This window comes from Meriones unguiculatus, chromosome 4, assembly GCF_030254825.1.
Source record: "Meriones unguiculatus strain TT.TT164.6M chromosome 4, Bangor_MerUng_6.1, whole genome shotgun sequence".
NCBI lineage: Eukaryota > Metazoa > Chordata > Mammalia > Rodentia > Muridae > Meriones > Meriones unguiculatus.
The window spans coordinates 34,659,047-34,682,147 of record NC_083352.1 but is presented as its reverse complement, the minus strand read 5'-3'; the positions used below and the strand labels follow the sequence as shown (position 1 = coordinate 34,682,147).

General features: G+C 42.9%; 1 protein-coding gene across 1 annotated transcript; it reads right to left on the bottom strand.

The window, feature by feature from the left end:
- Positions 1-2,384: 2,384 nt before the first annotated feature.
- Positions 2,385-14,352, bottom strand: Triml2 (tripartite motif family like 2). Its single transcript, XM_021647613.2, has 7 exons — positions 14,164-14,352; positions 13,591-13,686; positions 11,983-12,177; positions 10,019-10,159; positions 7,005-7,027; positions 6,529-6,629; positions 2,385-2,932 (listed from the first exon to the last, which is right to left on the bottom strand). The coding sequence occupies exons 1-7, from the start codon at positions 14,350-14,352 to the stop codon at positions 2,385-2,387; spliced, it is 1,293 nt and encodes a 430-aa protein (XP_021503288.2).
- Between the last annotated feature and the right edge of the window lie 8,749 nt (positions 14,353-23,101).

Here is a 23,101-nt window from a genome sequence, read left to right as displayed (position 1 = left end):
CAACAACAAAGAAACAGAGAAAATGAAAGTGGGAGAGAGAGAGAAAAAAAGGAAGAAACAAACAAAGGAAGGATGGAAGAAAGGAAGGAAGGAATTCAGGGACTAGAGAGATCTTTTAGTGTTACTCTTCCAGAGGACCAGAGATGAATTCCTAGCACCCACATGGTAACAACCATTTGAGTAACTCCTGGTTGAAGGGCTAGGATGCCTCTGCGCTCCACAGGCATTGGTACTCAGGTACACATATGGCCATACAGACACGCTAGCATTCTCCCAGGTATGCAAGCACACTCTAATACAGACACATAACTTTAAAAAAAAATCTTTTCAGAAAGAACGAGAAAATACTTTAAAGGCAGTTAAATATTCACATTTTTTTTCTCACACACTTAATCACTCATATAAAATATCCAGGAAAATCATAAGACCCTTCTCTTTGCAAAATGACTGCTACAAGCCCTGATGCCCACAGTCAAGAGCCAGACACTTCCATGGAGCAGGAGACACAACGGGATCCACTCAGCATGCATTGGGAGGCACATCTAGCGTCTTGCTTTCGTTCCTGATTAGACTAATCACACAAGTGTTCCGAAAAATATGTCTGCATCCATTTGCGGGCAAATTTCATGATTTCCTTGTTTCTAATGGCTGAGTAGTATTCCACTGTGTAGATGTTTCTGGATCCACTCTTCAGTTGAGGAACATTTAGATTTTTTCCAGTTACTGGCTGTTACGAATAAAGCTGCTATGAACATGGTTGAGCAAATACATGTCCATGTTGTATGGTGGAACATCTTTCAGGTATATACCCAGGAGTGGTATAGCTGGGTCTTGAGGCATGGCTCTTTCCAGTTTTCTGAGAAAGAGCCAGGTTGATTCGTAAAGTGGTTGTATAAGTTTGCACTCCCACCAGCAATGGTGGCATGTTCCCCTTTCTCCACACCCTCGCAAACATGTTTGATTTGAGTTTTTGATCTTGGCAATTCTGACAGGTGTAAGATAAAATTTCCGAGTCATTTTGATTTGCATTTCCCTGATGAAAAGGGACTTCGACAATTAGCGATTCCTCAGTTGAGAATTCTGTTTAACTCTGTATCCCATTTTTAAAATTGAATTAATTTGGTTTGTGGGGGTTGATTTCTTGAGTTCTTTAGATATTCTGGATATTAGCCCTTTGTCAGATGTGGGATTGGTCAGTGTCTTTTCCCAATCTGAAGACTGTCTTTTCATTTTGTTGATAGTATTCAATGATTTACAGAAGCATTTCAGTTTCAGAAAGTCCCATGTATTAAAAGATCATCCTGAGTGAGTCACACTGACCCAGAAAGACACACATGGTATATACTCACTAATAAGCAGATTTCAGTCATATAGTACAGGATAGACATACTACAATGCACAGACCCCAAGAAGATAAGCCCAATGGGCATCTTAGGCTTCATGTCAGCCCACTAGTTAGGGGAGCAGGGGATGTCTCTGACACAGACTATGTTGCCTGCTTTCGGATCACTCCCCCCTGATGGGACTTCCCTACAAGGCCACAGGGGAAAAAGATGAACTCACTCAGGCCTCATGTGAATTGGGGTGTCTGGGTAGAGGATGCTCCCTTATTCTGAGCAATAGAGGACAGGGGATATGGGAGGGAGGGACCTATGACTGAGATGTAAATTGAATAAAAAACATTCTCTCCCTCAAAACAATAAAATGTGTCTGCAGCCGGGCAGTGGTGGTGTACACCTTTAATCCCAGCACTCGGGAGGCAGAGGCAGGTGGATCTTTGAGAATTTGAGGCCAACCTGATCTACAGAGGTAGTTACAGGACAGCCAAAGCTACACAGAGAAACCCTGTCTCCAAAATAAAAAACCAAACAAAAAGTGCCTGCAGTCCAAATCCTAGTTTTAAGGAAATGACTATATTCATTTATTCTCTAATTTTCCAGTCATATGATATATATATGCATATGTGTATATATAGTGTTACCATCCATAATTTTTTATTGCACTTTGTTATCTATCTATCTATCTATCTATCTATCTATCTGAATAGGGACATTAATGCCCTGCCACAGTAATCATGTGAATGTCAGAGGACAACTTTCAGGAGTCTGTTCTCCCTCCACTCTGTGGGTTCCAGGAATTGAACTCAGGTTGTCGGGACTGGCTGTAAAGTGTCTTGGTCCTCTGAGTCATCAGATGACCCATCATCATTCGACTTAAGTAGAACTCCTTCCACTAAACAGCTAGTTGAAGGCCACATTCCCGAAAAATCTCAAGGCTTTATTGGCTTAATTACATAAATGCTTTTTACAGTCTTGATTTTATTTCCTGGTCTCCTTTGGTCTTGGGTGCCACAAACAGGAAGGTAAAGAGCCAACAGCAGCATTTCAGGAATGAGTTTGAGGGAGACTGAGAGTAAGAGAGTCTGAACTCGTGTTTCCATTTGGAACACAAAGAGAAAATACAGGTTTAACTGCTCCTCGAAAGGTAAGGTCAGTGAAACTATAAATAAGGGATCCCTCTGTCACGTCGTAAAATGATACCTGCTTATAACCAAAGTCGAGGAAGACCCCAACTTTGTACATTTGCTTTTTCAGGCAGAGCTTTCTTAAGGGGGGAAACACCCAGAAGGTGTACTCATCCCCCATCATACAGCCCGTGAGCACGACTTTGTCTCCAGAAGCCCCCGGTATGCGGTTCTCTTTCTCCGTACAGTCACATATGCCCAACTGCCACTGTGTGGCCTGTCCCACGGACACCTCCCAATAATGCCTCCCAGAGTTGAAGCTCTCTGCACCCAACACGGAAGCACTGAAGTCGAATGTCCCTGGGGTGTCAGGCACACTCTTTGGTGTGGCTCCGAATCCCACACTTCTCAGGTCCTTAGATAAGACTAGGAAGGGGTGGGCTGTATCTGGGTCCAAAGTCACAGGTCCTGCAGGAAGAGAACTTCAATTAATCTTAGGGTTTGGCGAAACTGTGCTGGAGCAACAGTTTCTAACAAGGAGCAGGTCCCCAGGAAATGACATACAACAGAGACAACTAAGGAAATCTCGAAAAAGAGACACAAAGCTTTACTTCAATAGATGGACATCATGGGAGAACTATGCTGATACAACTAACAACGGAAAGGGGTATTGTCTGCTGAGGAAAAACATAACAAATACATGGTGATGGAAAAAGAGCAGGTTCAGAAGGTTTTTCAACCCAAAGTCTGTAGAATTGTGTTAATAACCAGTCACACCTAGATGTCACTTCAAACCCAAGCGATATCCCTTGTAGGGATTTCAATATGTATGTCTGCCATGGACTCACATGAGAAGACTTAACCCATGGGAGTAGCCTTGTTGAATAGGCGTGGTCTTGTTGAAGGAAGTGCGTCACTGTCGGGGGTGGGCTCTGCGGTCTCCTATGCTCAAGCTTCGCCCAGTGTGGAACCCATTCTGCCTGAAAGTCTCCAGCTCCCTGTCTGCCTACAAGCTGCCATGATGCTAATGGACTAAACCTCTGAACTGCAAGTTAGCCCCAGTGAAATGTCTTCCTTCATAAGAGTTGCCGTGGCTGCGGTGTCCCTTCACTGCAATGAAACCCTAACTAAGACATCCCCTAAAGATGTTTTCTAAGCACTGGTGTCTGCTAATATAACATGCTTGGGTGTTTTTCCATTTTAGTCATCTTGAATAATCGCTGAGTGTGATCTACACCCTTAGCATTAAACAGACCTCAGAAACATACTACAGAGGTTAGGATCCCTAGGGGAATCCTGAAGTGTCCAGAACATGAAGCACAAGGTAATTCCTTTTAACTGTAAGAAGGTGATACTTGTGTATCAGTCTGCTTTCCCCACCAAATATTGTGATTTTCCAGAGCTCCTGAAACACTCTTTTTACTGCTTGCATTGCCTCCCACACATGACATCACCTAGCCTCAGTTTTAAACACCTTCTGAATGATCATGACCCACTGCCTAAAAAACAAACAAACAAACAAACAAACAAAAAAAAAACAAAACAAAACAAAACCAAAAACCAACACCAGTTAGAAATAATATGGGAATTTGAAATACAATAAACCCCAGATGTAACTGCAACCAGACCCCTGTCCAATTCAGATATCTTAGTTACAAGCATCCATATCCCTTTCATTAGACTAATTCAAAATATTTATTTCTAACATCAAAACCAGCAGTAGGTCTGTGGTGGTTTGAGAATGGTCCCTATAAGCTCATGTTTGAATACTTGGTCCTTAGTTGGTAGATTGCCAATTTGGATTTCTTAGTTAATAGTATCCATATCCCTTTCCTTTCACTAATGAAAACAAACAAACAAACAAACAAACAAACAAAAAACCACTTATTTCTATCATCAAAACCAGTAGTCGGTTTGAGAGTGGTCCCCTAGGCTCATGTTTGAATACTTGGTCCTTAGTTGGTAGAACTTTGGGAGCACATTAAGGTGTGGCTTTGCTGGAGGAGGTGTGTCACTGAGGTGGGTTTTGAAGCGTCGCCAGAATCCTATTCCCACTGTGTTCCCCGCTTCATGGTTGTGGTTGGAGATGTGATCTGCCTCCTTCTGCCTGCTGCCTCTCTGGCTGACCATCATGGATTCTAAACCCCTGAAACCGTAAGCAGCAAATAAAATCATTCTTCTCTAAGTTGCCTTGGTCCTAGTGCTTCATTACAGCAACAAAAAGATAACTAGCACAAGATTTTTACCCCTCCCCCTTTTTTTCCTGAGAGAGGGTTTCTCTGTGTTGTCCTGCAACTTGCTCTGAAGACCAGGCTGCCCTCAAACTCATGGAGATCAGTCTGTCTCTGCTTTCCTGAGTGCTGGGATTAAAGGCCTATGCTCCCATGCCTGGCTGAATTCTGTTTTTCTTTCTTTCTTTCTTTCTTTCTTTCTTTCTTTCTTTCTTTCTTTCTTTCTTTCTTTCTTTCTTTCTTTTCTTCTTCTTTTTAAAAATCTATCTACCTACCTACCTGCCTCCTATGGGTTTTGGAGACCAGATTTCTCTGTGTAGACTTGGCTGGCCTAGACTCACTTTGTAGACCGGGTGGTCTTAAACTCACAGAGATCCACCTGCCTTTGCCTCCCCCAGTGCTGGGATTACAGATGTGTGCCACCACGCCCACTACCACGCCCACTGAGTTCTGTTTCTTAACTTCAGTAAATTAACTTTAGCCCTACCCTGTCAGTCCATTATTAGAGCAGCCACATTGCCCATTTTTAATTGTAAATTTTCTCACATTCTTAATACCTCCAGAAGACTAGAAAAAGCAGTGTAAATTCCCTCGGAGGGTAGGTGGGATTGTTGGGTTTTGGGTCATATTCATCCATAGCTTCAGGTATTCCCTATCTCAAAAACAAAGATACTCCACTGTTAAAAACCAGTAAACCAGTAAGACCAGATGAGCAGTGGTGGTATATGACTTTGATCCCAATACTCAAGAAGCAAAAAGCAAGTGGATCTCTTGAATTCAAGGGTAGCCTGGTCTGCAGAGTAAGTTCTAGGATAGTTAAGGCTACACAAAGAAACCCTGTCTTAAAAAAAAGATATAAAAAAATTTACATCACTCAGGGTGGTGGCACACATCTTTAATTCCAGCACTTGGAAGGCAGGGGCAGGCAGATCTCTGCATTAGAGGCTAGCCAGCTCGACAAAGTAAGTTCCGGGACAACCAAGGCTACACTGAGACACCCCGCCTAAATAATTAAATAAACAAAATACAACCGCAACAAGAAACAACAACAACAACAAAAAACAGAATAGAGGAATTTTAACTTAGAACATGGCTGTTCTGGTAAGAGATCACATCCAAAGATCTAGGTCTGTATGATTCCACTGAAATACAAACATACCTTTGATCCAGGAGAAAGAGGCAAGCAGCTCTGAGTTCAAGGCCAACCTGGTATAGAGCAAGTTTCATGTAAAGAAAAGCTTAGGTCCAGGCATGGTGATACATGCCTTTAATCCCCAACTATGAAGGTAAAGATAGTTTATAGAAGGAACCAATGTTTGAATGTGATGTCTAATTGAGTAGCAGAAAAAGTGATAAATCAGAGAAAGATTTGACAGATATGATATGCCCAACTCTCATGAGAAAAGAGGGGAAAGGGAAGCTTACTTAAGAGGCAATACAGAATGAGAGAGAGAAGAGACAGTTTTCACTGGGACAGTAGTAGAAAGACAGATTGCAGAGAGAGAACTCAGGTAAAGACCAGATGGGCCAGAGAATGAGGAGGAGCCAGGAGATTAGAGCAGTTAGTTTGAGGCCAAGCAGAGAAATTCAGGGGCTGAGAGAGAAGCTAGATTGAATAAGTTACCTGGGAGAGGAGTTTGAGCCAGAACAGCTGAGTTGAACCAGCCAGCCCAGAGCTCAGTTAGAAAGGGTGATCTTCTAACACTTTAAAAAATTCCTAGAGCATCCAGACAACTGAAAAATGTGCATAAGCAGATTTTTCACTGGTGGTGGGATGACCATATGGTTTGAAAACATGAATTGGTCATTCGGTATTCATGGGTGCCCACTTACTTTGGAGCGTCAGTAGTGCATTGCTCATTCCTATTATCTGGCATGAACTCAGGTCTGTGATCTGAGCTGGCTCTAGGCTCTGAAGCAGTGCAGACTCACTCCTAAGGAGAGGGAAAAAAGGGACAATGACAGATAATTAACTTTTATTTATAGATATAACCTCATTTTTGCCCAGCATTCCCATCTTTCATGTGTCCAAGAATCAGACCCATTTTCACCCAATTGTTTCCAGAAATTCACCTTATATACACATGTGTATGTATATATATATGGTTTATTTACTTTTATTTTAAGTGCATTGATGTTTTGCCTGTATGTCTGTATGTCTGTGTGAAAGTGTCAGATTCCCTGGAACTGGAGATACAGACAATTGTATCTACAGAGAAATGTAAGTGCTGGGAATTGAACGTGGGTCCTCTGGAAAAGCAACCAGTGCTCTTAACCACTGAGCCATCTGTCCAGCCCCCGATACTCACCTTTTTAAGTAGCACTTTGCATTCTAAGGGGGAAAAAACAGACAAGATTACTCTTGGATATTTGAGTGAAAGTATTTATAACTCATGCCCAAGATACTAAAAACTATAACACTGTGTGTGTAAACACATGAGACTACAATAAAGCAGTAGGCTCTCACTTTCTTCATTCTCTCATACATACACACACACACACACACACACACACACACGAACACACACACATGGAAAAGCCAGAGAAATAATTTTGCTCTATTCCTAAGAGAAGCATCAGCTATACCTCACCCTGGCCATTTATTCAGAACAGTCATCTTTTAACTGGTACCCACATATTTGCTTTCTGTTGCTGGGAGGGTGAGACTTGAGCAGAGCAGATGGAGGCCCACCAGGCCAAGAGGGCAGTTGGATCCAGGTCAGGAGCTGAACATAACTGGGTCACACCTGCTCCTGTTATCTGGAAATAGGCTAAGCTCCACAACTGAACTATTTCCTTGGGGGCTATCTACAGGGGCTTTTCAGTGGGTTGTTCTGTTATTTACTTTCAAATGCTTTTAAATTTTTAAATATTATGTGTTGGCGTTAGGTCTACAGCAAAGCGGTATTGGCCTAGTAGCTTAATTCCCGTGACTACCACTAGCATATATCTATATATTTATATGAAATGAACGAGCACACCAGCTTTTGAGATAAGTGCATGTGGGAAAGAAGGAAATGAATAGAATTTAAAGGACACTAACTCACTGTTGATTTTAGTAACCAGCTTTTTGAAAAAAAAAAATGCATGTTTATTTATAACATTCTACACACAATCCGTTCAGGCTATACTAAAATATCCTAGCCAGAATACCTTGTTACAATAGGAATCTTTATCACACACTGAAGGCTGATAATTCACAGATGCGGTACTTGGTGAGGTAGCTTTTACCTCACATGATGAAAACAACCAGAGGTCTTTCTTAGAACTTTTGATAAACCCATTGAGGAGAACGTGACCTCACACGCCAATCACCTCCTGAAGATTCCCCATCCCTAAAACCATTGGCCCTGCAGATGAGGATTTCAGTATCTGCAACATATGTGAACATTCAGACAACAGCATACATTACACAAGCCTCCCACCCATTTCCAGGTTACTGGTCATTACTCTGTGGAGGATTTTTTTTTTTTGGTCTTTTGACAGGATCTGTGAATGCTAACGAGCATGCACACTTACATATCAATTATCTCCTAAAACTCGAACCAAAAGCAGTTTTGCATTACTCTTTGACCATTCAATGAGATACGCTAATGACGATGTCAGGGCCTGAACATCCATTTCATTTTTTCATAGATTATTCTATTGGATGGCTGTAAAACTCTTTAACTAATTTCCCTAGAGAGGCACATCTCAATTCAAACTTAACTGTTTTGCTTTATTGTTTTCCAGACGGCTATCACATTGAAGCCCCAGTCTGTAACTCAAAGCAACTCCCCTGCCTCATCCTTCCAAGTATTGGCAAAATAGGCCCTGAGTCACTATGTCTGGCTTTCAAATGTACTGAGATAATTTATCATTTTATGAAACAGCTCTACACCACATCAGGATGTGCTGTGGGAATCATAAAGTGTGGATATATGTGTGTGATATAAGTGTGTGATGCTTCATTCACTCAGACAGAATGTGACAAGCTCTTCAAACATCTGTGCTATGGTAAAACTGATCTCTAAGTCAACTCTTTTAACACTGTAAAACATACCTAGAGGGAACATCCATCACCCCTCCCACACACACTCACACACCAAGGCTCAGGGATCAGGAACCAGAGGCGGTGGATGACTACAAGGGGACATTATCTTTTCAGACACAGCAGGCCAGTTGCATATACGAACTCACAGTAGTTGTGATGACATCCATAATCCTGTGAAAGCCCAAGCTAGACCAAGGCCAAGCTAGACCAAGTCCTAGCATGGAGAGGGGCACACAATCTCACCCCTTGTCATGGAATTATTAGAAACTGCTATCTTCTGGGAGAGGGAGAGACTGTTTTCTTTAAGAGTGTAAACCCTGGTAAAGCAACTTCTCTCCAATGGAAGACCATACATCCAAGTATATTTGGGCAAAACAAGCTGTTCTTGAAGGATTAAAAGGAAGGAAGAAAGAAAGAAAGGAAGGAAGGAAGCTGGGTGAAAAGAGGTTTTACAGTTCTGAGAAGAGTTTGGGAGGCTTGAATATGACCAAAACATAATACACAGAACTCTCAAAGGACATTTTATTTATTTTATTTGAGACAAGGTCTTACTATGCAGCCTTTGCTGGCCTGGAATTGGCTATGTAGACCAGAAGGGCTTGAACTCACAGAGATCCACTAGCTTCAAAGGACTCATTCTTAATAAAAAAAAAACAAAACACCACAGTATATTACCATTATCTTTCTGTCATGTCCTTGTACAGTAAAACACCAGAACTTACTATCAATTATCTATGTTTTGACCTATACTTCAATACTCTTGCTATCTCCATTTCCAGCTTTCCCCCAGTCTTTGCTAATCATCATTCTGTCAACTTGAATGACATCAATTTAAGTTCTATATATGAATAGAAATCTTCTACTTTTCTTTCTATGCTTGGCTTATTACACTTTAACACATGGATCCCAAATTCCATCTAAATTATACCAAATGACAGAATTTTACTTTTTCTTTCTTTTCTTTTTTCTTATGGCTAGCAGTATTCCATGCATGAGTTATATGCATCACATTTCTTTACTCATTCCTAGTACTGTAAAAGTTTCTTTGGCATACTAATTTCATTCCCTTCAGACATATGGCCATTGTGGAAGCTCAGTACTGTTCTCCATATATCTGGACTGATTTACAGTCCCACCAACAGTATTCATAATGCTTTTAGCAGGGGAACAGTGACTGCCTTTACATTGGGTTGAAGATGACTGGACCTGGCATTCTAGAAGTGGCCCTTAATGAGTCCTGTACTCTTCAGTTCTTAAATGCTGTTAAGAAATGGTTTTCTCCAGGCTTACCTGGGTCAGGGTTATGGCAGGGTCTCCACACGTCTTCTCCAGCTCCATGATGATCTTCTGGAGGCTGCAGAGGTGCTCACAAAGCCAGGCTTCACTCGCCTTCAGTTTGCTCATGTTCACTCTCCCCAGGTACCTAAGTCTCTGTAGATGCATCTCCTCATTACCATTTAGCAATTTCTACCTTTAAAATTTCCTTTTAAATTTTATGTGCATTGGTGTTTTTCCTGTATGTATGTTTGTTAGGGTGTCAAATACTCTGGAGCTGGAGACAGAGACATTGTGAACTGTTAAAGGCATTTACACCGTGCCCTTCTTAATTTACTTGGCCAGGAAATCTGCTTTCTCTTAGGAAGACATAATCAGGTAAAACCATGCTTCTTTGTGAAGCTGGGTGCCTTTCAATAGACACCTTTGGCCGGTATGATGGCAGCACATACCTCTTATCCCAGCACTTAGGAATCTGAAATGACAGGCAGAAAGATCCAGGCCAGCCCAGACTACACAGTGAGATTTCATTTCCAAATAAACAAATGATGCTTATTGTTTAATACAAGAAAGTTAGGTAGGCATTTGTCTATTTAATCTATTACTCAGATCAACAAACATGACACCCTAAACACCACACTCGTTCTGCTGAGACATTTTGCTCAGAAGTTCAATGTTTTACCACTAATTAAAATTATAATTAGGGTATGGTATCCCTTTAATTGCAGCATTTTCAGGGACAGAGGCAGGTGCCTTTGCCAGACCCAGACCAGTCTGTCCACAAACAAGTTCCAGGACAGCTAGAGCTATACATCAAGACACTATCTCAAAATATTTTGTTGTTGTTGTTTTTGAATACAGGATCACTTTGTATAGCCCTGACTGTCCTGTAATTCACTATGTAGTACAGGCTGGCCTTGAACTCACAGAGAATTACCTGCCTCTGCCTCCTGAGTGTTGTGATGTACCACCACACCTGGTTAGTTAAAAAAAAAGTAATAATAAAACTTATACCTTAAACAGTAATTAGCAGCTATGCTTGTATAATTAGACCACTGATGCCTGGCTTTCATTTTTATCCTTCTAAAGAAATTCCACCTAATCTCATTAGCACATAGTTGTATTAATTGGGAAAAAGAGGCAATACTAGATTTTATCACTTGACAACGTGTTTCTGTCTTACAGAATGAATCATTGACACACGGAGTAACGCCAACCCTGCCTTGTGGCAAGCAGCATTCCTGGTATAGCTGCAGCCCATTCTGCAAGCCTCTTACAGGAGGCTACAGGCTACATTTCATCTCCTGTTGCCATTAAAGAGCACAACAGTAATAACGGTGCCAGCTACTTACACACCGCTAAAAACCTACAAGGCACTGTCTCGGGGCCCTCTGTAGATTACCTCAGTCAAAACTCACAGCCAAGTTATGAATTAAGAGGCCATTGCCATTTCCATTCCACAGCTAAACAAACTGGGTTAGACTTGAAGCCGCACAGGCCCAAGGCTACCTAAAAGCCAGTAGCTACTAGAATGCCAATAAGAGCCTCAGGAACCTGTCTTATGAGGTTAATTCTCAACGCGGTTTTGGACAGAAACAACATTAGGGCTGTGTCTTTCCGTGGATGTAAGTGTATTCCCAGTATAATACGAGATAGTGATTATATACAAATGAATGTATGGGCCTACTTTCTTCCGGGCTTGTCTACATATGTGTGTTTGAACAGAGTCACATGTCTTCACACATGTGTCTATCACTGGATACATTTTTCTGCTTTTGTTTTTTGAGACAGGGTCTCTCTGTGTAACCTTGGCCGTCCTAGAACTCAATCTGCAGACCTGAACTCACGGAGATCTACCTGCTTCTGCCTCCCAGAGTGCTGGGATTAACGATGTGCCCCCACCCGACCCTGTATCACCGGATAATTTATGTGGGAATGGACACACTTGTTTAGCTGTTACTTCCAGAATATTCTCTCACCTGCATCATTTCCTGGGACTTCTGCATGAGGTCGCTACTAAACTCCATCAGCTGGTTCTGATCGGCTCTTCTTAAATCCAGGTCAAATTTGCAGGTGGGCAGCCTCAGAGACCGCAGTTCCATCTCTTCAGTCAGTAACAGGAGTCTCTTCCTATACTCAGCCTTGATCATCTCTTCAAATCTCTGCTCTTCTTCCTTCCTCAGATGTGGATGTTAGATTTCAGAATAGACTAACAACAGTTACGCACCCCTTTAACTGCAGAACAGCCACGAGGAGACACAAGGGGAGAAATAAAAGCCGCAACTCTGAACGGTAAAGGGGATTCAGTTAAGATTCACCAGGATAGCAACAAAATCAGAAACTCAATTTTGTGGCTTGAGGAATGTTCACTGACTATAGAGCTGAGGAAGCAGGCTTAGGTCTGTTGCTGTAGTCTTAGGGAACCTGAGGCTGAGGCAGGGAACTGTGGTGTTTGGAGACCAGTATGAGCTACCTGAAAGCCTGGTCTCAAAAACCAAACAAACTAAGGGAACTACGAACCTCTGGCAAAAACCATTAGGATCTTTCTTTAACATGAGCAAAGTTCTTTAAAAAAAAAAAAGCACATTTTTGTTTTGTTCTTTGTGAGATAAAGTCTGGCCTCGGACTTGCTTGTAACGTGATTGACTATGTCTTTGACCCTCTCACCTCCACCTCTCTAGGACTAGGATTATAGATATTTCCAAACCCAGTTTTGCTACGGACCAAACCCAGGGCTCTATGCATGCTAAGCAATTATTCTACCAAATGACCTACACCATCCCTGCCAAGGCCATGGTGGTTTTGTTTGTTTATTTGTTTGTTTGAGAGCTTTCCTTTTGAGACATGTCTTGCTAATTTAGCTCAGGCTTGCCCACTGTAAATCATTAGGTAAGTTCAGCCTGTACCTTTTCAACTTTGGGAGCTGTAAGCATATGTTCCTGCTATTGTTTTTGTTTAAATCATAAGAAAAAAACATGAGCTGGGGAGATGGCTCAGTGGTTTAGAACACTGGCTGCTCTTCCAGAGGGCCCGGGTTCAATTCCCAGCACCCACATGACAACTCACAACTGTTTGTAACTCTAAGATCTGATACCCTCACAATGCTATACTTGCAGGAAAAACACTAACTCACATAAAATAAAAATAAATACATTAACCCTCCCCCCAGATCGAATTAAACTAAAAAAGAAAATAGGAGGATTTATTTCTAACACACACAAAAAGATATTAACACTTTGCCTTCTGTTTCCTTAGTCACCTTTAAACATGAAATTTCTTTCTTTTTACTTTGGAGAGTTTCTTATCAAGAAGTTATCTTTCTGGGATAGAGATGGCTCAGCACTTGCTGTTCTTGCAGAGGAGCCAAGTCAGCTCTCATGCCAATCACTCCAGCTCCAGGGGACCCGACACCTGCTTCTGACTTCCTTTGGCACCCAACTTATGTGCTCACACATATTTGTAAATAAACTTTAAAAATAAATATGATAAGGACAAAAGGAAATCTTCCCTTGGTAGACTTGAAATACTTCCTGCTTTGCCACTTCATTGGTAGACCCCACCCTCCCAGCATCAGAGTAAACCTTCACCTGAATCATCACCATTCTCTCCCGCTCCTCGGCCAGTAAGCACTTTGCTGCTTCAACCTTCTCCCTCAAAGTAACCAGTGTTTCCTGGAATAACTTCTACAGAGAAACAGATCACAGAATTGCAGGTAAGTTCATTGTGAGAGAAGAATATTTCCCTAGCCAGCAACCCCACCTCACAGGGTTTCTGTGTCCTCTGCCTCCCTAATGCTGAGATTAAAGGCGTGAATATCCCCGATCTCACCCCCCAGCGGGATTCTTATACAAAGAAAACAAAAAAGTTCGTAGCTAACACGACCATGTGTTTTCTTAGACTTAAGGTAGAAGGTTTAGTTAACTCCCCCCCCCCCCCCCCCCCTCTGCATAGCACTGGCTATCCTGGCCGCAAACCAGGAAGATCCTCCTGCCTCTACCTCCTGAGTGCTGGGATTAACGATGTGCACAATGCCCAGTTTGTAGTATTTCTAAAGCGAAAACCAGGAATTGTTTCTGGAGAACCACTGTATCTGTCTGGTCAATCAATCAATAATCCGTCAGGAGTTGGCTAGGCTCCTTTAGATTTTCCTTCAGGCATACCCTGTAATACTCGGCGGCCTCTTGTATACCAAATGCCATACGCTGCTTGTGCTCTGGAGACTGGACACGTGTGCTTGAAACTATGATTTGGTCGTCATCACAGAAGAGTTGCAATGGTTCGGGGTCCGTTCCACAGCAAGCCTCCTCCGTGATGCTACACATTAACCGGGGCTCGGGCATTTGGGACATTCTGGTCAGTATCGATCCTTGAATACTGAACTACTTGTTTCTCAGGTAGACTTCTTCACTGCCGGCAAAGGGGATAAGCAGTTCTTTTGTGATCTGAAGCAGGCCCACTTGGCATAATCAGTCACTGCACTGGAGCAGAGTCCCACTAGCTTTTCAGTAGTTCTGGGCTGAGGAAGGACACAGGGTTGTGGCAGTCTTCCTGGCCAGACAGGCTCACTCACTCATGTCTTCTGACAATTCAGCAGTAGCTTGAAAGAGTAACTGTAAGCAACAGGGGTGCACATTTCTCTACAAGGCAGCAGAAGGCAAAATGGGAGCACGAGGGAGAGGAATGTAAACGCTCAATTGAGGCGAAGTCACACGGACTATACACATGGTATAGCCTCACTTTCCCAACACCAAGAGAGAGACTGACAATGAGGGGCTCTCTGAAGGCCTCTTAAAGCAGAGGTTACTGAAGCCAGGCGTGGTGATACACTGGCACGTGGTAGGCAGAGGCAGTGAACCTTTGTGAACTGGAGGCCAGCCTGGTCTACAAAGTGAATTCAGGGCAGCCAAGGCTAACACAAAAAACAGAATATTCTGTTGGTCAAGAGATGACTCAAGTTAAGAGATGACTCAGGTTCATAAAAGCCAACTATTCTGGCTTTGGGGAATCCAACAGTTCTGACCTTCTTAGGTACCTACATGTACCTGTACCAAGCCACACCCTTGGACACATAATTAAGAGTAAAATAAATACCACACGGTGAAATGGTGCACACCTTGGATCCCAGCACCCAGAGGTGGGCACATATCTATGAGTTTGAGGGCAGCTTGGTCTACACAAAACCCTGTCTCAAACAACTAAAAAATACATACATAAATTTCTTAAAACAAAACAAAACCCACTGTGTTCAGATTCTTTCTTTTTTTATTCTTTTCTTTTGCAGCTTTGCATCCCCAGTGCTGGGATTAAAAGTGTGCACCACCATGCCCAGCTACATTATATCTTAAAGTAGAGAGTTGGGAGGGGTTTTTTGTTTCTGTTTGTTTGTTTTTTTTTGGTGTTTTGAGACAGGGTTTCTCTTCGTAGTCCTGGCTGTCCTAGAACTCGCTTGGTAGACAAGGCTGGTCTTGAATTCAGAGATCCACCTGCCTCTGCCTCCCAAGTGCTGGAATTTAAGGCCTGTGTCAACACTGCTCTGGTGGAATAGAGATTTTTGTAAAGGATTTTCCAGGCCTGGTTCTCATTCTGTAATTTCCATCACTCTGGAGGCTCAGGCAGGTAGTTCAGAGACAAACTGTGTTAACACAGTATTTCAAAAACCTCACTTACTTTTTCTGACAGCTGATAAATGGACTGTGACTTGACACCCGAACAGCTTGGCCTAGAAGCACAGGACTTAAGCTATTTTGAAGGCCAGACCAAGATCATAAATTGAGGTTTACCTGGGTCACAGACCGAGTCCATGGTCAACATACGTGGTGCTTTCCATCAAAATGACAAAAAAAAAAAAAAAAGAAAAGAAAACAGGGCTGCGGGTATGGCCCACTGCCTACCATGTGTGAGACTCTGGACTTAAACCCCAGTACCTATAAGTAAATAAATACAATTCAATGCAATAATGAAAAAAAAAATCAGCTGGCCTGATTACAGGAAAATAAACAATGACCTGGAAGTAATATTAGAACATTATCCATTTTTCCAAATGATTACCTGTGTGAGGTCAGAGTTGAAGCAAACAACTAAAACCATCTATTACTAAAGACAGAATGCCAAACAGGTACCAGGAAACAACTTTTTTGACAAGCCATAAATGGGAAAAACAAAAGCGACTAAAGCCTGTAATCCCAGCATTTGGGAAGCTGAGGCAGGAGGACCAGGAGTTTAATGCACCCTAAGCTAAATAAAATCCTGTCATTAATCATTGAGAATTTTGGCCTTAAAGTGCATATTCTCTCAAAAGGGATTTCTGGCAAATCATTTATGATTTTAGTAACTTTGTAAGACTCCTAGCCACAAGGGCTATATAAATGTGCATTTTAAGCAATGTATAAGGAAGGTGTCAAACTTTTGGGTTACTGCCCACTGACTGGGTGAGAAGTACTGTCATTAAATACTCTTCATTATTTTTTTTACCTTCCAATGATAAAGAGCCTATTCACTTCTCTTATCCATTTTTTCTATCAGGGTTTGAATCAAACTTTAAGAGATGGTTATTTATCTACTTAACAGTAGCCCCTCTGAAGAAGTAGGAGGTCATGCTTGTACTCTCAGCACGAGAGGTGAAGACAGGAGGACTGCCACCAGTTTGAGGCTAGCCTGTTCTACGCAGTGTTGAAGGCCAGCCTGCCTATATAGTGAAGCCCAGGATGGAAAAACAAAAATAAACACAACAAGTAGCCCGTGAATTGCAAATGCAATTTCCACACATTCTCTGATATCGGGGAGAGCTTCCCCGGTCTGGCTTCCAGGAGCTAGTCATCAGCCTACTCCAGAGACAGACACGATGGCTGCCTAGTCCCCTCAGCCTGCGCCAGGGAACACAGCAGACTCCGTCCTTCCCTCAGCTCTAAAGATCCTATTAGCCGATCCCACCCAGGGCTCAGCATTCTATTTTTGTCTCTGTCCAGTCTTTTTCTTTTCTTTTTTGAGACAGGGTTTCTCTACATAGGCCTGGCTATCCTGGAACTCGCTCTGAAGACCAGAAACCTCCAACTCACAGAGATCTGCCTGCTTCGGCCTCCTGAGTGATGGGATTAAGGAGGTGGACCAGAATCTCCAGATCCAGGAATATCGGAAGACTGAGAGCCGGTATTCTTCCCATTAAGCATCTCCTCCTTTTAGTTTTGGGGTGTCTGAACGACTTCACACGCAGAAAAAGTTTACTCATGGGTCATTTTTCACAGGGAATCAAGTTCCTTAGATCTATGTATCCAGCATATTAGCTACTCAATACGTATTTTGAAAATAATAAAGATGTGATGGCATCTTCCTTTTATCCTAGTATTCAGGAGGCAGGAGCAGATCTCTGCAAGAGGAGAGCCATGACCACCTGAGACCAGGCCTTACAAAAAGTGCATTATGTAAGGCCAGGCAGTGGTGGCTTATGCCTTTAATCCCAATGCTCTGGAGGAAGAGGCAGGCCAGCCTGGTCGAGGAAGGGAGATCCAGGTCAGCCTCTGTCTCCCCAGTACTCGGATTAAGTGTGCCATCACATCCATCCTGAAAAACAGTATTACTGTCGGGGGTGGGAAGCACTTCTACCAATCAACAAAAGGTTAAAGCAAAATCAAAGAAGGGCAGGTTAAAAATTCAGTCCAGGCAGTGGCGGCACACACTTTTAATCACACACTCAGGAGGCAGAGGCAGGCAGATCTCTGTGAGTTGGTGGCCAGCCTGGTCTACAGAGAAAGTTCCTGGACAACCCTAAACTACATAAAGAAACCCTGTCTCAAAACAAAACAAAACAAAACAAAACAAAACAAAACAAAACAAAACAAAACAAAACAAAACAAAACAAAAAAACCTAAATGCAAAAGAACAACCACAAAACCAAAAAACAAAACCAAGGAATTCCTTGCTTCCCATGCTTGTTTTTCCCAACTGTTTTATTTTCCTTTGTCCTGCTTTCCTCACGTATTCTTTTACCCTTTTATTGCAGCTCTCACTGATCCATGTGCCATACCACCTACCAACCGATCACCCATCTATCAAGCTTCCAGGGATACTAAAAATTAAATTGAGAAATTTGATTAGGCAGGATGGCTCACACGGGCTTATAATTCCAGCCCGGGGGAAGCTCACTGAGGCAGGGGGACTGCTGTGAGGTCAACGCCAACAGCAGTCCAAAGCCAGAGCCAGGCTTTTTTAGCCAAGGATTGTCCTCAGGTTCAAGGTCGGCTTGGCGGGCCTGTGGAGTTTCAAGTTCCAGGGTCCACAGGCTGACTCTCAGCCATCTTCGGCTCCAACTAGACCCAACACCTTCTTCCGGCCTCCCTGGGAACCACGTGGTGCCCAGACACGCGTGCATTCAAAGCTCCCACACTCACAAAAATTAGCTAATTTTTAAAATAAAAAGTTAGCCGAGTGTGGTAGCCAACGCCTTTAATCTCAGCACTCGGGAGGCAGAGGCAGGAGGATCTCTGTGAGTTCAAGGCCAGGCTGGTCTAGAAATCGGGTCCAGGACAGCAAGAGTTTTACCTAAAGAAACCGTCTCTCGAAAAAGCAAATAAAATTAAAAAATAATACCAATAAAGTAAAAGCTTGGGCCGGACTGACGGTTCAGTGTGTGAAGGCAGGTTCCGCCATGCCTGCCGACTGAATCCTATCCCCAGGACCCGCGGGTTGGAAGGCGAGAACCTACGACTCCGGCAGGCCAGACTTAACAAAAAGTTTAGTAGCTGAAAAAAGTCACGATTACGGAAACGACGCACAACGGAAAACTCACCTCACTTTCCGAAACCTCACGGATTGCCTTCAGGGGAAAAAGCGTGCACGGCCCAGGCCGGTTAAGTCCGTGCAGGCCTCTCCTTCATGGCTTCGGGGAGACCTGCGGTTCCGAATAGGATCACTAGGAAGGGTCTGGAAGCAGCGCTCCAGTTGGTTAGCTCCTGGCCCCACCTCCTGGACTCAGCGGAGTCCTGTCGGGGTAGGTTAATTTACGTTTCTAAAGAGCTTTCAGAAAGAAATCTGTGAAACGGTGACTTTGGTCAGCCTGATGGGTCGGCAGTCTCCGGGAATCTCTGAGTTAGTTGGAAAGGCTGAGACGGGAGGATTGCTGCAGTTTTGAGGTGGGCCAAAGCTAAGAAGTGAATTCCAAGCAAACAAACAACACTGCTCATTCAGTCTTCATGGAATTTTATTAAGCAATTAAAAAAAAAAAAAAAGCCGGGCACAGTGGGTATGCTTTTAGTCCCAGCACTTAGGAGGCAGAGGCAGGAGGGTCTCTGTGAGTTCGAGACCATCCTGGTCTGTAAAGAGAGTCGAGGACAGCCCACTTTATACAGAGAAACCGTGCCTCAAACAAATGAAGACCCCCAAGCGAGCTGATGACAATATTTAGGATGGTGGTTTGGGTTCTACCTAAGCTTGATTATGCCAAGAAAGCAAAAGCGTTTTTCAGTAGCCTCTCACAGCTAAGGGACCGCTCCCACCACTGTGGCCACCGGCCACCGCGTGGCACACACCTAATCCATCCAGCCACGACTCCCAGCACCTCCTCTCTCTGACAGGCCGGGTACGGTGCCTGAGCTGCCCACCCACACAGCCCTGTAAAACTATAAGCTTTGCAGCCAGCTCTGTCCTCTTCTCCGAGGAGCCGACGTTTGGCATTCAGAACTACTCATTCTTTCCATCCACATAGGCTATGTTCAGAGGTCCCTTACTGCACCTGCTCACAGGATAGCCACAGCTACATAGAGCCCCTCTCTGTGTTTGTCTGTCTCTCTCTCTATATATAATAGGAAAATGATTATACTGAGGTGACCCAGGCTCAGAAAGATAAGCACCATCTGATCTCTCTTAGATGCAGACCCTAGTTTCTAAGTGTTACTCATATTTATGTATGCTGGAGTGATTGTGTATGGGGCTAGGAAACCGGAAGCGAGTCCGAGAGAGGAACAAAGGCTTTAAGTGTGTGTTTGTGTGTGTGATAGAGCATTATATATAATGCCATAAGAAAACCTGCAATGCTATAAAGTAATTAAAAAGAAATTAAAAAAAAAAAAAACAAAACAGCAGAAAAAGTACTTTCAAAGCAGAGTCTCCTGTATATTGTGACAATTTGTAGGAATGCAGGCTATTAAACTAGTAACCGGAACCCCACCATGCCTTCTTCTTAGCCTCAACCTCTTATCTTAAACTGGTAAATATTCTTTTGCTAGAGAATAATGACTCGCTGTCTTGTGGGTCTCCAGAAGGTTTTCTGTGGGGGGTTGGGGTGCAGGGAGGTCACTGCATTGTGAAGAAGATAACTGTCTGCCTAAGGACTTTGTCCCTGATAGGATGGGGAGGAGGCAATCCTGGCTAGTCTTCAGCTGGGCCCAGTGAAGAGAAGCTCTGACTGGTTTCCTAGTCTTACAGTTCTGTCTTTGATAGGGATTATATTTATACACCAATCCTTGCTAAGCAAAGGAGAGAGGTTTTTAAAATTTTTATTTTATTTTTTAAAGTAGTTGACAAGACAGCCAGCAAATCCTTCTTTCTACCTGGCGTGCAGATAAGATTTAAGCCTAGGCATTCAAGCCTAGCACAACCCTTCTCCTATCTTAAGAGATAGTCCTCTGCACCCTGGCTCTAAACTGAATTCTTTAGCCTTCCTCAGATAAACCACCTTCATTCCTTTATATTCCTTTAGCTTAGAGAAAGTTTTGTTTTGTAAAATACCTAATCGTTTCTCTTCTAAACTTAGGGGTAACAAATTTGGGCTATTTTTTTTTTTTTGCCTGAGCCTCATTTTGCAGCACAGTGCCCCACCCCCCATGATTCTCCCACCTCAGCCTTCAAAAAGTCATTCAAATTCTCACCATTCCTTTAGCCTTCCTAGAACAGCTTTTTTTTTTTTTTTTAATAAGGATCCCTGCTTTATGACCAACTCAAAGGATACTGACAAAGTACAGTCCTCAGGTTCTGAAGATGCTTACAGCTGAGCTTAGTCTTGTACTATATTAAAACTTACTTATTGAAAATTAAATGTTTTATCTGGGCTGTGGTGACACACACCTTTGATCCCAGAACTCAGGAGGCAGAGGCACATGAATCTCTATGAGAAAAAGACCTACCTGGTCACAGAGAAAGTTCCAGAACAACCAGGCTACACAGAGAAACCCTGTCTCAACAACAAATGCAAGAAAGAAAGAAAGAGAGAAAGAAAGAAAGAAAAAGCCTAGAGGTTGGAGAGATTGCTCTTTGGTTAAGGGCACTGTCTGCTTTTCCAAAGGTCCTGAGTTCAATTGCCAACAACCACGCGGTGGTGGCTCACAATCATCTATAATGTGATACGATGGCCTCTTCCCGCATGCAGGTATACATGCAGATCGAGCACTCATACATAGAAATAAATATTTAAAAAACAAACAAAATTAAATGTTGTGACCCAGTTCTGAAAATGGTGCAATCATGTATGCTACTTCTGTATGCATGCTTTTTTTTTTTGATATTGACTTTTGATAGCTGACCTTAAACTTCTTGCAGTCCCTCTGCCTCACCTTCCCTAATGCTGAAAACTGAAAGTATACAGCACCGTGCCCTGAAAGAAAGGGCTTCTATCTGGCTCATTTTATCTAAGTTTGTTCTGTGCATAAGAAGCAAGGATAGGAAAGACTGCTCAGTACTAACAGCTTTTGCAAAGGAACGGAGTTGAGTTTGCAATATTTCTTGTTGGGGCCTCACAACTGCCTGTTAATCCAGCTCAAGGGAGCTGATGCCCTCTTATGGCCTCCAGAGTCACCTGCATGTAAGTGCACATAATCACTCTTGTTTGTTGAAACAAGTTCTCATTACGTAGCCATGGCTGGTCTGGAACCTGCTGTGCAGACAAGTCTGGTCTTAAATTCAAAGATCCACTTGACTGTCTCAAAGCACTGTGTTTAAAGGTGTTTACCACCACAACCAGCCAAGATCTTAATAAATAAATTAATCTGGGAAAAGAAGCGGGCATTTAGATTTCATTAGCTTTCTTTAGATCTGTTGGTTGTTTCTGATCGGTAAGAAGTCCAGATAGTACTTACAACTGTGCCCTTTAAAAGGTTGGCATTAGCCAGGCATGGTGGCACTGAAGATTTTAAGTTAGCCTGGGTGACTCCATTTTGAAATGAGGAGCCATCTTGACAGGGAGCTGAACTTAGGTGCCAGGAAATATCACAGAATGTGCACCTGGCAGAAAACAAAGTTAGCTCTCCTAGCAACAGCCTCCAGGAAATATCACAGAATAAATGTTTAGTAAAAAATAGAGACAATCTCCCTGGAAATTGTGATTATGTAAACTGTCACCTCTCCCCTATGGCTTTTCCCCAGTCCTGTAACATCAAGGCATGAACCCCCCTGCTTGCTGTCATGGAAAGCCCCTGCTTACAGTCTTTCCCTTTAAAAACCCTGCTCACTCAGGGCTCAAGGTCCCACTTCCCTGCTGCTGCGTCAGTGAGACTTGAGTCCCAACTTCTATTGCTCTTGTAATAAAGCTCTCGTTTTTGCATCGAGTTGTCTCCTGGTGGTCTCTGAGGGTCCTGTGATCCTGGTATTACAAGCACGTCTGTAATCCCAGCACTTGAGAGGCAGATTGCTGTGAGTTTGAGGCCAGCCCGGTCTACAAGTGAGTCCAAGATAATCAAGGCTACACAGAGAAAACCTGTCTTGAAAAACAAAAAACAAAACAAACAACAAACAAACAAACAAACAAAAAAGGTTGGCATTCGTCAGGAGTGGCCTAAGCCTTTACTCTCAGACCTTGGGAGGCAGAAGGCAAGTACATTTCCCTGAGTTAAGGACAGCCAGAGCTACACAGAGAAACCATTGTCTCAAACAAAACAAAACAAAACAAAACAAAAAAATCAACCAACTAACCCCTCCCCCAAAGGTTAGCACTGAAGAATGTAACATTTGGGCTAACGGTTCAGCAGGCAAAGTCTCTAGCAGTTCAGAGTTTGTTCCCCAGACCCCAGATAAAGCTTCATGAAAAGAGCCAACTCCACAGCTTTCTCCTCTGATCTTCACATGTGTTCATGATGTGCACCCACAATAATAACAAATAATTTTTCCAAGAACAGA

Excerpts from the sequence above, each read along its gene's own strand:
- Triml2 (XM_021647613.2), bottom strand. The coding sequence starts at position 14,352 with ATGTCCCAAATGCCCGAGCCCCGGTTAATGTGTAGCATCACGGAGGAG. Across the intron at positions 13,687-14,163 it reads AGGCCGCCGAGTATTACAGG|AAGTTATTCCAGGAAACACT; the intron begins GTATGCCTGAAG and ends GTTTCTCTGTAG. Across the intron at positions 6,630-7,004 it reads GCAAAGTGCTACTTAAAAAG|GAGTGAGTCTGCACTGCTTC; the intron begins GTGAGTATCGGG and ends CCCTCTCCTTAG.